This window comes from Triticum aestivum, chromosome 3B (genome assembly GCF_018294505.1).
Source record: "Triticum aestivum cultivar Chinese Spring chromosome 3B, IWGSC CS RefSeq v2.1, whole genome shotgun sequence".
Classification (NCBI taxonomy): domain Eukaryota; kingdom Viridiplantae; phylum Streptophyta; class Magnoliopsida; order Poales; family Poaceae; genus Triticum; species Triticum aestivum.
In genome coordinates this window covers 670,998,057-671,014,922 of record NC_057801.1, presented here as the reverse complement: position 1 = coordinate 671,014,922, position 16,866 = coordinate 670,998,057, and the positions used below count along the sequence as shown (strand labels likewise).

The 16,866-nt window shown below is 48.2% G+C and overlaps 1 protein-coding gene across 1 annotated transcript; it reads left to right on the top strand.

Annotated features, from left to right (window-relative positions):
- Positions 1 to 12,643: 12,643 nt before the first annotated feature.
- Positions 12,644 to 14,524, top strand: LOC123066020 (probable F-box protein At2g36090). The gene has a single exon (XM_044489189.1). The coding sequence runs from the start codon at positions 13,041 to 13,043 to the stop codon at positions 13,959 to 13,961; it is 921 nt and encodes a 306-aa protein (XP_044345124.1). The 5' UTR covers positions 12,644 to 13,040; the 3' UTR covers positions 13,962 to 14,524.
- Positions 14,525 to 16,866: the final 2,342 nt, after the last annotated feature.

Genomic DNA, 16,866 nt, shown 5'->3' with positions numbered 1-16,866 from the left:
CATACTCATCGTTTAAGCTCAAGTGGGGTTACCACTTTTACATAATGCATTGATGTGTTCACATCATTAGAGTTGCTTTGACTCAATTCTTTAGAGTTAAGCTCCCCCTAGATGTGAGATCCCCCCTTAGAGGGATGAACTAACCTTGGGTTTTGTCGATGATGACTTCATGTAGGTGTTGAAGATGTGGATGCTCAATGTTGATGTAGATCTTTTGGAGCAATCCTTTGGAGTGAGTTGCACTTTCAATACCTACACGGGTTAGTCCCACAAGGAACAAACAAGAGTATCCATAGACATAGAGTGATTCACACACAATATGATGTCCATGAAAACATTAGGTTACCTTGTCCCTTGCCTTACCAACATGAGGGTTTGTGACTCCTTGAACTAGTGCAAGATGTGGAAGTTGATTGCACTTGTCCTTGCCATAATGATATGAGTGAAGAATGTTGGCGGAGTCACCCTCGAGAACTCTCCAGTTCTTCTTCTTCGGGATCCACATCATCTTGATGGGAATCCTTGGTGTAGTAGTTGTGCTTGATGAAGTAGAACTTGACGTAGTCTTGGGAACCCACTTGACCAAGGCCTTAGGTGCTTCTTCAAATGCATCAATCTCCTCTTGAAGCTTGTCCTTGCCTTTGTTCTTGTGGTCTTGTGGTGGAAGATCATCTTGTGCTTGTGTCCCCTTGAAGGAAGTAGGATCATACTTATCTTGTTGAGGAACAAACTTCTTCTTGGGGTATTGATCTTCTTCCCACTCAAATCCATTGGCATTGAACTTTCGTTCAAAACCAACACCTTGATTCTTCCGGTGCCTTCCTTGCTTGCGTACAATTTCCTCGAATTGCTTACTCCCGGCAAGGCTCTTGTATACACCTTTCTCTATAATTCCCTTCAATAAGCTATTTTCTTGCTCAAGTGTAACTTGGCTAAGAGAATCATTAGTGGAATCAAGAGAACTACTAGAAGCAACAATATTGGATTTAGCATTGTTATTGTTACTACTAGAGGAAGAATCTTTCTTGTTCTTGTTACTAGACTTGACTTGAGGCATGTAAGTAGATAAGAGTACACGCTTGACAATATAAGGAGAACTTTTCTTGCGAAGATCATCATTGATTGCCTTTAAGAACTCATGCTCTTGCTCAAGATTGAGCTTTTCAAAGCGTAACTTCTCATGAGCCCTTAAAAGTTCTCGATGATTTTCGAAGATAGTTTCATGAGCTAACTTAAGAGTGTTTAGTCCTTTAGTTAGAAGCTCAATCTTCTCCTTATCATTGTCATTCGTTTTATCTTGTTTAGCATGATTAATTGACGTTTCATCATAGTATTCATCACTAGAGTTGTCAATAAGTAAATCATCATCACCTAGCAAGTCATCTTCATCACTATTGAAATCAACATACTCGGGATGAGTTACCTTAGGGCCTTTAGCCATGAAGCATCTTCCAATTCCTTCATTCGGTGAGTCAAATATGTCATAGGAGTTGGTTGACACAAGTGCTAGACCGGAAACACCTTCATCTTGAGTATGTTTAGAGTCGGAGTGATAGCTTCTCTCGGAGTGATGTTCAGAGTCGGAACCGGATACCCATTCACCAACATGAGCTTGATGTCTTTGTTTTGTGTAGCTCTTTGATGACTTGCCCTTCCTTTCCGAATCTTTGCTTCTCCGTGAGGGTCTTTGTTCATAACGATCATCTCTACTCCTTCTCTCTCTTGGCGGTGATTCTTCTCTTCTACTTCTTCTTTTTGGAGAATCTTCTCTTCTTTTGTAGGGTGACGTACACTCATTGGAATAGTGTCCGGGTCTCCCACAATTGTAGTAATTGCGCTCTCTACTGGAAGATCTCTTGTCATCGTAGGACCTTGACTTAGAGCTTCTTTCTTTGCTTTTACTCTTGTACAATTTGTTGAAATTCTTCACCATTAAGCTCAATTCTTCATTGAAGGTTTGTTTCTCACTTGATGATGTGGGGGCTTCACATGAGGCTTTGTAAGCACCACTTGACTTGTTGTGAAGTTCCTCCTTATCCTTGAGTAACATCTCATGAGCAACAATTCTACTAATGACCTCCGTTGGCTTGAGATTCTTGTAATTGGGCATCATTTGAATCAATGTGCACACGGTATCATATTTTCCATCCAATGCTCTTAGGATCTTCTTGATGATGAATCTGTCGGTCATCTCTTCACTCCCTAAGCCGGCAATCTCATTTGTGATAAGAGTAAGCCTAGAGTACATTTCAGCGACACCTTCACCATCCTTCATTTTGAACTTGTCAAGCTGACTTTGGAGCACATCCAACTTGGATCAAAGTGTCCCAAATTTCCTCTGCATTCTCAAGACGGCTGATTTTGTTGAATTCTTCAGGGCATAAACCATTGAAGAGGATATCATAAGCTTGAGCGTTGTATTGCAGCATCTTCAATTCTTTCGCATTAGCTTCACGGTTCGGCTCTCTCCCATCAAAGAATTCACCTTGCAAGCCAATACAAATAATAGCCCAAACGGCGGGGTTATGTCCAAGAATATGCATTTTCATCTTAGGCTTCCAACTAGCAAAATTAGTTCCATCAAAGTAAGGACCTCTACGGTGATAATTTCCCTCGCTAGACGCCATACTCTCCTAGGTTGTGAAACCAAGGATATGACCACCAAAAGCTATGGAAATCAAAGCAAATGGAGACCAAAGCTCTGATACCGCTTGTAGGACCTTGAAGTATGTCTAGAGGGGGGTGATTAGACTACTTGACCAATTAAAAACTTAACCTTTTCCCAATTTTAGAGTTTGGCAGATTTTAGCAATCTTTGGACAAGTCAAGCAATCATCACTCAAATCAAGCAAGCATGCAAAGAGTATATAGGCAGCGGAAATTAAAGCATGCAACTTGCAAGAAAGTAAAGGGAAGGGTTTGGAGGATTCAAACACAGTTGGAGACACGGATGTTTTTGGCGTGGTTCTGATAGGTGGTACTATCGTACATCCACGTTGATGGAGACTTCAACCCACGAAGGGTAACGGCTGCGCGAGTCCACGGAGGGCTCCACCCGAGAAGGGTCCATGAAGAAGCAACCTTGTCTATCCCACCATGGCCGTCGCCCACGAAGGACTTGCCCCACTAGCGGTAGATCTTCACGAAGTAGGCGATCTCCTTGCCCTTACAAACTCCTTGGTTCAACTCCACAATCTTGTCGGAGGCTCCCAAGTGACACCTAGCCAATCTAGGAGACACCACTCTCCAAGAAGTAACAAATGGTGCGTTGATGATGAACTCCTTGCTCTTGTGCTTCAAATGATAGTATCCCCAACACTCACCTCTCTCTCATAGGATTTGGATCTGGTGGAAAGAAGATTTGAGTGGAAAGCAACTTGGGGAAGGCATCAAGATTCATATGGTAGGAATGGAATATCTTGGCCTCAACACATGAGTAGGTGGTTCTCTCTTAGAACTGGTAAGTTGGAAGTGTAGGTTTGTTCTGATGGCTCTCTCCACGAATGAAGAGGAGGTGGAGGGGTATATATAGCCTCCACACAAAATCTAACCATTACACACAATTTACCAATCTCGGTGGGACCGAATCAACAAACTCGGTCAGACCGATTTAGTAAACCTAGTGACCGTTAGGATTTTCGGTGGGACCGACATGCAACTCAGTAGGACCGATATGGTTAGGGTTAGGGCATAACGTAATCTCGGTGAGACTAATTACACAAACTCGGTGAGACCGATTTTGGTAATTAGCTAACCAGAGAGTTGGTCAGGTAAACTCGGTGGGACCGATTTGCTCTTTTCGGTGAGACCAAAATGTTACAAAAGGGAAACAGAGAGTTTACATTGCAATCTCGATGGGACTGATCACTCACTTCGGTTAGACCGAAATGTTATGAAGGGAAACAGAGAGATTACAATCCCATCTCGGTGAGACCGAGATCCCTATCGGTGAGACCGATTTGCCTAGGGTTTGTGGCAGTGGCTATGACATTTGAACTCGGTGGCGCCGGATATAAAGAATCGGTGTGACCGATTTTGGCTTTAGGTTTAGGTCATATGAGGATGTGAGAAAGTAGTTGAGGGTATTTGGAGCATATCACTAAGCACATGAAGCAAGAGGCTCATTAAGCAACACCTCATCCCTCCTTGATAGTATTGGCTTTTCCTATAGACTCAATGTGATCTTGGATCACTGAAATATAAAATGTAGAGTCTTGAGCTTTTGAGCTTGAGCCAATCCTTTGTCCTTGATATTTTGAGGGATCCACTTTCATCATCCATGCCATGCCATTCATTGAGCTTTCCTGAAATAATAGTCTCGGAATAGCATTAGCTCAATGAGCTATATGTTGTTATGAATTACCAAAACCACCTAGGGATAGTTGCACTTTCATCATCTTCACTTGAAGTTTGAAAGTAATCATCACGTGAGTTTACCTTGGCACCTTGTGCCATGAAGCAGAAGGTGGGAGTAGAGTCATCCTCATCCTTGGCATCATCGTTGGTGACGAGGCCATTGTCTTCAGTGTTGAAGATAGACTTGGCAACGTATGCGGAAGCTAGAGCCAGGCTTGCTACTCCAGAATCAGATTCCTCTTCAGACTCCACCTCTGCCTCCTCAGATGCAGATTCCTCCTCTGAATCCATCTCCTTGCCAACAAAAGCATGAGCCTTGCCAGATGAGCTCTTCTTGTGTGATGAAGACTTTGACGAAGACTTGGAAGAAGACTTTGAGGATTTCTTCTTGTTCTTGTCATCAAAATCATATTCCTTTCTCTTCTTATTCTTCTTAGTCTCATTTGAAAGTGCTAGTTATCGACTAGAGGGGGGTGAATAGGCAATTTTTATGAAAGTCTTCAAAACATGGGAGTTTCGAAGATTAAGAGGAGAAACAACACTATTCGTATGCAGCGGAAGGTAGACTACACTATACAAGCCATAGTCAAGTATTCAATGAGGTGAAAGCACAAAGACTATTAGCAGCTAGGTAGTAAGGATAGGGGTGGAAGATAGTATGAACCCAATCAGAACAAGTAGTCACACAGTGAAGTCAAACAGGCAGAGCAATCAGGCAATGACTTCACAAGAACAAACTGTAAGTAAGAAGAGTAAGAGATAGAACCAGTGTGTTGTGAAGACAAGGATTTGTTCGACCAGTTCCAATTGCTGTGACAACTGTACGTCTGGTTAGGAGGCTGAGATTCAACTCAGAAGACCGCGTCTTCACCTTATTCCCCTTGAGCTAAGGACACACAGTCCTCGCCCAATCACTCTGGTAAGTCTTCAAGGTAGACTTCCAAACCTTCACAGACTTCGTTCACCGGCAATCCACAATGACTCTTGGATGCTCAGAACGTGACGCCTAACCGGCTGGAGGATTCATAGTCCTCAAGTGTAACAAGTCTTCAGATCACGCGAACAGAAAGACTTCAGTGATGCCAAACACTCTCTGGGCTCTGGGTGGTTTGGGCTTTGTCCTCGCAAGGATTCTCTCTCTCAAAGGCTTCGGAGGTGGGTTGCTCTCAAACGACAAAAGTTGTATCTAACTCTGAGCAGCCACCAATTTATGGTGTAGGGGGTGGGCTATTTATAGCCACTGGGCAACCCGACCTGATTTGTCCGAAATGACCCTGGGTCACTAAGGAACTGACACGTGTCATAACGGTCAGATTTCAAACACACGCGACAGCTTGACTTGGGTACAAGTAAAGCTGACTTATCCGACTCTGGATAAGATTTTCTCTCATTGTCTTCGCTCGAAGACATAGGATTTTGGTTGAGCATCACTTCAGTCACTCTGACTTTGTTCACTTGGACCCCACTTAACAGTGCGGTGGTTCCTATGACTCAACAAACAAGAAAAGAAACAACGAAACTACTAAGTCTTCGCGCTCCATAGTCTTCACTCAATGTCTTCTCCTGTCATAGTCTTCAGTGTGAATGTCTTCATGTACCACCATTATCTTCAATGTCTTCATACATTTCTAAGGGTCATCTCCGATAGGTAAACCGAATCAAGGAGGGACTACTACCTGTGTTATTCTGCAATTCTCACAAACACATTAGTCCCTCAACCACGTTTGTCGTCAATACTCCAAAACCAAACTAGGGGTGGCACTAGATGCACTTACATCATTGTCCCACTGTGGAGACTCGGAGATGCAGTGACCAGGTTTCTTGCACTTGTGACAGGTTCTCTTCTTGTGATCATGAGAGGAAGCTTCATCATTTCTTGAGCTGGATCTTGAAGACTTTCTGAAGTCTTTATTCTTGGTGAACTTCTGGAACTTCTTTACAAGCATAGCGAGGTCCTTTCCAATGTCTTCAGGATCACCAGAACTGCAGTCAGATTCTTCTTCAAACGAGGGGACGACCTTTGCCTTCAAAGCACGAGTACGGCCATAGTTGGGACCATAGATATCTCTTTTCTCAGATAGCTGGAAATCATGTGTGTTGAGCCTCTCAAGTATGTCAGATGGATCGAGAGTCTTGAAGTCAGGGCGCTCTTGAATCATCAGGGCCAGGGTGTCAAATGAGCTGTCAAGTGATCTCAGCAGTGTCTTGACGATTTCATGTTTCGTGATCTCAGTGGCGCTGAGAGCATGAAGCTCATTCATGATATCAGTGAGACGATCAAATGTGAGCTAGACATTCTCATTGTCATTTCTCTTGAAGCGGTTGAAGAGATTGCGAAGAACATTGATCCTTGAATCTCTTTATGTTGAGACGCCTTCGTTGACCTTGGAGAGCCTATCCCAGACCAGCTTCATCGTATCCAAAGCACTCACACGACCATACTGCCCTTTGGTCAGATGACCACAGATGATATCCTTGGCAGTTGAATCCAGTTCATAGAACTTCTTGACATCAGCAGGAGTGGCACCTTCACCAGTCTTGGGAACGCCATTATTGACGACATACGAGAGATTGACATCAATGGCTTCAAGATGCATACGCATCTTATTCTTCGAGTAGGGGTAATCAGTCCCATCGAAGATAGGGCACGCAGCAAAGACTTTGATTATCCCTGCAGTCAACATAGCTAAAACTCCAGGTGGTTAAACCGAATCAAACAGAACAACGGAGCACCTTGCTCTGATACTAATTGAAAGTGCTAGTATTCGACTAGAGGGGGGAGGTGAATAGGAGATTTTTATGGAAGTCTTCAAACAGGGGTGTTTCAAAGACAAACAATGGAAATGTATCCTATAGATATGCAGCGGAAGGTAGACTACACTAGACAAGCCATAGTCAAGTAGTAATGTAGTGAAAGCACGAAGACTATGAGCAGCTAGCTAGAAAGGATCAGGATGGAAGATAGTATGAAGCCAAACAGACAATAGTCTTCACATAGTGAAATCAAACAGATCAGGCAAGCAGGCAAAGACTTCACGAAGACAAACTGTAGTAAGATGAGAGAGGTAGGATAGAACCAGTTGCTCGGAGAGGACAAGGGATTTGTTGGACCAGTTCCAGTTGCTGTGACAACTGTTCGTCTGGTTACAGAGGCTGAGATTTAACTCATAAGACCGTGTCTTCACCTTATTCCCCTTGAGCTAAGAACACTTAGTCCTCGTCCAATCACTCTGGTAAGTCTTCAAGGGAGACTTCCAAACCTTCACAGACTTCGTTCACCGACAATCCACAATGACTATTGGATGCTCAGAATGCGACGCCTAACCGGCTGGAGGATTCATAGTCCTCAAGTGTAATAAGTCTTCAGATCACGCGGACAGAAAGACTTCAATGATGCCTAACACTCTTTGGCTCTCGGTGTTTTGGGCTTTCTCCTCGTACGGATTCTCTCTCAAAGGCTTCGGAGGTTGGTTGCTCTCAAACGACAAAATCCATGCACTAACTCTGAGCAGCCACCAATTTATGGTGTAGGGGGTGGACTATTTATAGCCAGGAGGCAACTCGACCTGATTTGTCCAAAATGACCCTGGGTCACTAAGAAACTGACACATGTCCAATGGTCAGATTTCAAACACATGCGGCAGCTTAACTTAGGCTACAAGCCAAGCTGACTCATCCAGCTCTGGATAAGATTTTCTCTCATTGTCTTTGCTCGAAGACATAGGATTTGGTTAAGCATCACATCAGTCACTCTAACTTTGTTCATTGGGACCCCACTTAACAGTATGGTGGTTCCTATGACTCAACAAAGAAGAAAAGGAAATTATGAAACAACTATGTCTTCGCACTCCATAGTCTTCACACAATGTCTTCTCTTATCATAGTCTTCAATGTGAATGTCTTCACAGACCACCATTGTTTTCAATGTCTTCATACATTTTTAGGGGTCATCTCTGGTAGGTAAACCGAATCAATATGGGACTACTACCTGTGTTATCCTGCAATTCTCACAAACACATTAGTCCCTCAACCAGGTTTGTCGTCAATACTCCAAAACCAACTAGGGGTGGCACTAGATGCACTTGCATGCCTTAGTGGAAAGGAGAGAAGGGCCGCAAGGGTGGCGCCCCCCCTCCCCCCATGGCAAGTCCAAATTGGACTAGGGAGGGGGTGGCGCCCTCCTCTTTACTTCTCCCTCTCCTCCTCCTTACCTCTCTCCCCCTCTTGGAAAAAGAAGGGGAGTCCAACTAGGATTGGGAATCCTAGTTGGACTCCCCCTATGGCGCGCCCCTCCTGGCCGCCGGCCTCCTCCTCTCCCTCCTTTATATACGTGGTAAGGGGGCACCCCAAAGGACAACAGACAATCTCTTAGCCGTGTGCGGTGCCCCCTCCATAGTTTAACACCTCGATCACATCGTCGTAGTGCTTAGGCAAAGCCCTGCACCGGTAACTTCATCATCGCCGTCGCCACGCCGTCGTGCTGACGGAACCCTCCCTCGTCCTCAACTGAATCAAGAGCACGAGGGACGTCATCGTGCTGAACGTGTGCTGAAAACGGCGGTGCCGTACGTTCGGTACTTGGATTGGTTGGATCGTGAATACGTTTGACTACATCAACCGTGTTACTAAATGCTTCCGTTTTCGGTCTACGAGGGTACGTGGACACACTCTCTTGTCCCATTGCTATGCATCTCGTAGATAGATCTCGCGTGATCGTAGGATTTTTTTTGAATTACTACGTTCCCCAACAAAGTCTCCCCCTTGTGGCCGACCAAGGGGAGGGGAATCCCCCTCCAATTCGGCCTCCCTCTCCCCTTTCCACGGGGAGAAGGGGGCACCACCCCTATTGGCCCTTTGTGGCCCAAGTGGTCTTCCACCACCTGGCCTTATTAGGCTTGTTGATATTTAAATTAAATACAAAATATTCTAAACATTTTTCGAGCATTATATATATATATATATATAATTTAACATCCTCAAAAACATTTTCCACCTATATATAATTAATCGATAATACCCGATATTACCCAATATTCACTGAAACCCTTCCGGTGACCCCGAAACGCTTCCGGAACCTCTTGGAACTATTCCAGATATTAGTGAAACAATTCCACAAATATATTCTCATCACTCCCGTCCCACTAACACTCAGCAGATCGTGATTACCTTAAGCTTGTGACCCCGTAGGTTCAGTAAACCATAGATATGAACGAAACCCCTTCGTTCAATGACCGACAGCGGAACCGTGGACATCCATATCGGTCCCTATGATTACACGAATGATATTCGAGTGAACATTTGGTTATCATGTGATGTTCCCTTTGCTTCACGATAGTTTACGAAACCCGGTGTGCATCGGTATCCTCCTAAGTCATCACCACGCTCACTATACCGTTGCTCCTGTTACCGGTTTCGTTCTTCTTTCTCATTGATGTGTTCCGGCATCCCCGTGACGTAGTCACCTGTGTCTGTCCAGACGATGATGGATGCCATCACACCGAGAGGGTCCTAAGAATATCTCTCCATCGTCGGAGGAGCAAATCCCACTCTCGAGCTATCCGGTCACTTGTCAAACTTTCCAATGAACCTGAAAGTTGTCTTTATGATCACCTTGTTACATATGACATTTGAGCAACCTCAAAGCCCACCGTCTGGTAGGAACTGGCCGAGATACTCTCATGGTCTGAGGAACTAAAACACATGCTAACACTCATGTGTTATAACAGATGATTTTAGACGATATAATCACAAAGTATAATAAAAAAGTATTGGGTCGATTCAATATGGTCGTTCTTCTAACGTCATACCCTCAATGTTGTTTTAGGATTATCGTTACATTTAACTATATCCTAAGATCTTGAAAACATGATCACCAACAACACTTGAGCCAGTCTTAGAGGCGAGATTGGGAACCTATTGTTACAGTTTATCATCCCACACGTGCATATGAGTTTTCCACTGAATCGCATACTCCTAGATCATAGCAGTTATAGTATGAAATATAAACTCTTAACTATGAATATGGAAATATAATAATACAATATTATTGCCAGGGCATATTTCCAACACAGGGGTGGCGCGCGGACTGCTCCGTCGGATCCCTCTCCCGTGCCCGATGCCTATCACGACGCTCGGGACGCACCTCCGATTTCAGAGTGCGCGGGCGGGACGGCGGCACCGACACTAGCACCCATCGCTGCCCGCGTGGAGAAGGGGCCGACGGGGGAAGGAGACAGCGTGGGGTCGGTGCGGACTGCATGGTCCTGGCGGAGGTGCGTGCGGGCCGGGATGGTCCAGCTCCGGTGTCCGCGCTGCGCCGACGCGGTAGCTGCTGCGACGCTCCAGATCCAGAGCTGCCTGCCGCCGGTGTCCACCTTGGACCACTCCAACCCAATGCGGAGGACCATCTCCTCCTCGTAGTCGAGGTCGGAGCCGGAGTCGCTGCCGGAGCTGGACATCGGAGTGGATGGGATCGGAATCGGAGATGGGGAAGAGTGGACGGAGCTAGAAAGAGTGAGCTAGGGTTCGGAGCGAGGCATCCAAATTGGGGTTTTTGTGGGAGAACTGTGGGGTCTGTGATGGGTTGGGCCTATCAGGCGGGGGCCGAAATCACTATTCTGACCTTTTCAACAATCTTTGCCACAAAGTGAACTCAACATGAAATTATTTCACGATTTGACCCTTTTAGCAACGCCATAGCCCGTGATGTTTTCTCTCCATATAGAAACGCCGGAGTAGCTCGCGTTTCAAATTCACATTCAAACGTCGAGCTAGCTAGCATTGCCGATTCACATAGAAACGCCAAGCTAGTGGGCGTTGCTGCCCTGGCTAGCAACGCCATGAGCATTGGCGTTTCCATGGACTAGCTAGCTAGCTAGGCGTAGCTACTCCACGGTACGTACATACTGCGGCCTTCCTTTTGCAGTTTCAGCCTCTGGCGTCGATCAGCTCATGCATGCCACGGTGAGGTTATGGAGGACAGTGGCAGCTCTTTTTGTGTGTTTTCTTGGAGCATGCGGCCGCAAAAGGCACTTGTCGCAGAGATATGTTGGTTCCTCCTAGCTAGCTCAGGCTCAGCTGCGACATCTAGGCGTACGGTGTGCCACGGATTTATGTCATAGAGAGGACACGTACAGTACTGTGCTGCTAGTATACACAAAGGGTCCTCTTGTCAATTCATTGCATGCTCTCCTGCCACGTTAAAGTTTATTTACTGTAGGATGCCACGAGCAAAAGTGAGAAGTGTACTAGTATATTGTAGATATTGGATATACGTACATGTAGGTCAGAAGCAGATATGTGATAATTAGATGCTGGATGTCCTCGCTTATAACAAACAGGCAAGACGTTGGCTAGAGTACAAGCATGCGACGCAACATGGAAACGCCAATGCTCCTGGTGTTGCTGTCCGGGGCAGAAACGCCAAAGCACTCTGGCGTTTCTCACCTGGTCCGCAACGCGAGCTACCTCGGCGCTTCTTTTTTGAACAGGAACGCTAGCTAGCTCGGCGTTTTTATTTTGAGCAGAAACGCCGCGGGCTATGGCGTTGCTAAAAGGGTCAGATCGTGAAATACTTTCATGTCGAATTTACTTTGTGACAAAGTTTGCTGAAAGGGTTAAAATAGTGATTTTGGCCTCAGGCGGGCATGCCCGGGCCGCCCTAGATTTGGGCTGCCGGTCAGTCCGGGCGTTTGTACGCGGTTTGAGAGGTTTGATTGGGTCTTTTTTTTGACTGGTGGATCGGACGGCCTGTCCGGACATCTGAGACGGGTACGAGAGGGCAGGGTGTAGATGCTCGAAAGCTTAGCTGAATGGTGCGGGCGACAACAGCTAAGAGCATAACCGAGAATGACCGACGAAGAAATATGGAACATACGACAAAACCGACGTGTTTTCGGGCTTAAAAAGGAAGAATTGTCACGGAGAAACGAGGTACGTATGCTAACGTAAGAAGAGCATAGCACATGATGCAAGAACTAGCCGGCCAATGCTTCACAGACACGGATGGAACTTGCAGGTGTCTCGTGCCCACGTCAATCTGGCAGACGTTCCTACAGCATGCAATATTTTAGTCGGAATTACAGCAGGAACACAACTGCTTCAACGGGCTCTTCCCATTTGGATCTGGAAGGCCAGAATCCACAGCAATGCCCAGCGCATGATCGTGGAACCGGTGTTTCGGACGGCACGCGTATGCATGCAAACACACCGATCGCGTGCGTGCGTGCGTGCGTGTGCGTACGTCCGTCGCCGGCGCCTGCCGCTACGGGCTAACCTGCAGAGGCTGGCACCGACAAAACTCTCTGTCTGTTCAGAACCCCCACTTCCCGGCACGCCGCACGCACGTCCGCGGCCCCGCGACACCGGCCGTCCGCGCGATCCCGCCGGCGCGCAAGGCACGTCTCTCCCGTTGGCCGAACGCGCCCGGCCCGGCCCGTCGGGCTGTCACGGCGTCACTTTCGCCATGGCCAAACAGGGAAGACACGACAAGGCATCAGCGCGTTGTGCACGCGGCACGCCTATAAACAAACAACTCTTGGTCGCATTGCTAGCCATCGCATTCCCACTCGGCGTCTGGAGTTCGGGGAGGAGATTGTTGGACCTCCGGCCGCGCTTGTGGTGACGCTAGCTACTCCGGCTTGTGGTACGTGGGAGCAGAGTCGGCCGACGGGGAGGCCGGGAAAATGCCGACGACCACCGTGGAGGACCTGCCCGCCGACGTGCTGGCCTGCGCGCTGCGCCGCCTCGACGGCCGGTCCCTGGCCGCCGCGAGCTGCGCCACGGCAGGCCTCCGCGCCCTCGCCGCGGAGCCCGAGACGTGGCGCGCGCTCTGCGTCGCACGGTGGCCATCGCTGCTGCAGACCCAGCAGAGCAACATCCTCGACTCCGCGGCCGTCTCTCCGCAGCGCCTCTTCGCCGACGCCTTCCCCTTCCCGTCCAGTTCCACGGATGTTGCTCCCGTCACCGCGGCTGATCAATGTCTGCCCGGCGAGCTCATCTCCGCCGTGGACATGTACCACAAGGGAGCGCCCCTCTTTTCTCGGGTCGTCGAGACGTCCACGTCGTCCTCGTGGTTCCTGACCTCGCCGTTTCGCGTGGACGCCGTCGAGTGCAAGGACCCGGTGCCGGCGGCCTCGCTCTCTCCGTCGGATTTGGAGCTCAGCTGGATCGTCGTTGACCCCCGAAGCGGCCGGGCGGTGAACGTGTCGAGCCGGCGGGCGGTGGCCGTGGATAGACACTGGTACACCGGCGAGACGTTGGTGCGGTTCGCGGCGGTGCTCGGCGGGAGCAAGTTCGAGACCACAGTCACCTGCTCGGAGGAGGCCGGATACCTTAGGGAGGTCAGCCTCACCGTCGAGGACGCCGAAAACGCGGCGGTCAGCGGCGAAGGCTGCCTGCGGTTTCTTGCAGCCGCAATGGAAGGGCCGAGGAAAGGAGGCGAGAAGGAAAGAGAGGAGGCCAAGAGGAGGTACGAGGAGTTCGTGAGGAGCAAGAGGGGGCGAAAGGAGTCCAAGGCAAGGCGGGAGGTGCTCGTCGACTTGTGCTGCTCCGCCGTCGGCGCCGTCGCCGTGCTCAGCTTCCTCGCCTCCGCCGTGCTACGGTAGAATCTACCGTACGGGCGATCTCATCCCTCAGTGCAGAGAAAGAAAACATCAATACACATTCTTTTTTTTTTGACCACAAACATCAATACACATTCTTTATTCTTTTTTGCCGATGATTTTTTTTAGGGCATATGGGCGAACGTTTTTTTTTTTTTTGCATGGATGGACAACCGTTTTTGCTCTTCGTACATACCCGTGGGCCGGAGAGCGGTTTTTTCAGTATATACCACTGTATCGATAGAGATACACAAGTTGATAGATTGTTTATTCTTACCATGCATTTTTTTTGCTTCTTCTTCTATTTAATCAGCGACTGGATATTTGTACCTCGTGAAACATGTACAACCGTTTTTCCACTGCTTATCGGCTGTAATAACCTCTCATATTCATATTATGGGACGAAGGAAGTATGAGAAAAAAATACGAAGAATTGTCTACTAGCACATTCACTTTTCAGAGTCAATATATAGTTGAATGACTAGAAGGGTGGTTGTAAACGGCAAAAAACGGTGGTTGTATCTGATGCGGAGCATCCCACGATCATCCTCATGGACGTATCTACATCTTTCACGACATCATTTGGACCAATGACAAGAGCTCGAGCAAAGGCTATCGAAAATAAGGTGAACTCGCTCCTCTCCGAACTACCACTTTCTACACATGAGACATGGCTACTACCTCAAGCGGAAACACTATGTGTGATCAGGTACTTAGAGGAAGGCCACGAAACAGCTACATCCAATGGACAAGACGGCGAGGACACCGAGTATGAAGGACAAGAAGAAGAGCTACCGAAGAAGCTCCAGCGAGCGGACGTCCGCCCAGGATTGGACATCCGGCGCCTGACGCTCCAGCGAGCGGACGTCCGCCCAGGACCGGACGTCCGGCGCCTGAAGGCCCAGCCGACCCAAGTCCCTGCCGATGAGAGCTACAGCGAGCGGACGTCCGGCCCCCTCCGGACGACCGGTAATTCCACACCAGAGCCAACTCTGCGAGACCGAAGCCACCGGACGACCGACGAACGGACGACCGGCCACCTCCGGACTGTTGGGGAACGTAGCAGAAATTCAAAATTTTCCTACGTGTCACCAAGATCTATCTATGGAGAGACTAGCAACGAGGGGAAGGAGAGTGCATCTACATACCCTTGTAGATCGCTAAGCGGAAGCGTTCAAGTGAACGGGGTTGATGGAGTCGTACTCGTCGTGATTCAGATCACCGATGATCCTAGTGCCGAACGGACGGCACCTCCGCGTTCAACACACGTACAGCTCGACGATGTCTCCCACGCCTTGATCCAGCAAGGAGAGAGGGAGAGGTTGAGGAAGACTCCATCCAGCAGCAGCACAACGGCGTGGTGGTGATGGAGGAGCGTGGCAATCCTGCAGGGCTTCGCCAAGCACCTACGGGAGAGGAGGAGGTGTCACGGGAGGGAGGGAGGCGCCAAGGGCTCAGGTATGGATGCCCTCCCTCCCCTCCACTATATATAGGGGCAGGGGAGAGGGGGGAGGCGCAGCCTTGCCCCTTCCTCCAAGGAAGGGGTGCGGCTAAGAGGGGGGGAGGAGTCCATCCTCCCCAAGGCACCTCGGAGGTGCCTTCCCCCTTTAGGACTCTCCCCTTTTTCCTATATCTTGGCGCATGGGCCTCTAGGGGCTGGTGCCCTTGGCCCATGTAGGCCAAGGCGCACCCCCTACAGCCCATGTGGCCCCCCGGGGCAGGTGGCCCCACCCGGTGGGCCCCCGGGACCCTTCCGGTGGTCCCGGTACAATACCGATGACCCCGAAACTTGTCCCGATGGCCGAAACAGGACTTCCTATATATAAATCTTTACCTCCGGACCATTCCGGAACTCCTCGTGACGTCCGGGATCTCATCCGGGACTCCGAACAACATTCGGTAACCACATACAAGCTTCCTTTATAACCCTAGCGTCATCGAACCTTAAGTGTGTAGACCCTACGGGTTCGGGAGACATGCAGACATGACCGAGATGTTCTCCGGTCAATAACCAACAGCGGGATCTGGATACCCATGTTGGCTCCCACATGTTCCACGATGATCTCATCGGATGAACCACGATGTCAAGGACTCAATCGATCCCGTATACAATTCCCTTTGTCTAGCGGTATGGTACTTGCCCGAGATTCGATCGTCGGTATACCGATACCTTGTTCAATCTCGTTACCGGCAAGTCTCTTTACTCGTTCCGTAACACATCATCCCGTGATCAACCCCTTGGTCACATTGTGCACATTATGATGATGTCCTACCGAGTGGGCCCAGAGATACCTCTCCGTTTACACGGAGTGACAAAATCCCAATCTCGATTCGTGCCAACCCAACAGACACTTTCAGAGATACCCGTAGTGTACCTTTATAGCCACCCAGTTACGTTGTGACGTTTGGCACACCCAAAGCACTCCTACGGTATCCGGGAGTTGCACAATCTCATGGTCTAAGGAAATGATACTTGACATTAGAAAAGCTTTAGCATACGAACTACATGATCTTGTGCTAGGCTTAGGATTGGGTCTTGTCCATCACATCATTCTCCTAATGATGTGATCCCGTTATCAACGACATCCAATGTCCATGGTCAGGAAACCGTAACCATCTATTGATTAACGAGCTAGTCAACTAGAGGCTTACTAGGGACATGGTGTTGTCTATGTATCCACACATGTATCTGAGTTTCCTATCAATACAATTCTAGCATGGATAATAAACGATTATCATGAACAAGGAAATATAATAATAATCAATTTATTATTGCCTCTAGGGCATATTTCCAACAGTCTCCCACTTGCACTAGAGTCAATAATCTAGTTCACATCGATATGTGATTAACACTCAAGGTCACATCCCCATGTGACTAACACCCAAAGAGTTTACTAGAGTCAATAAT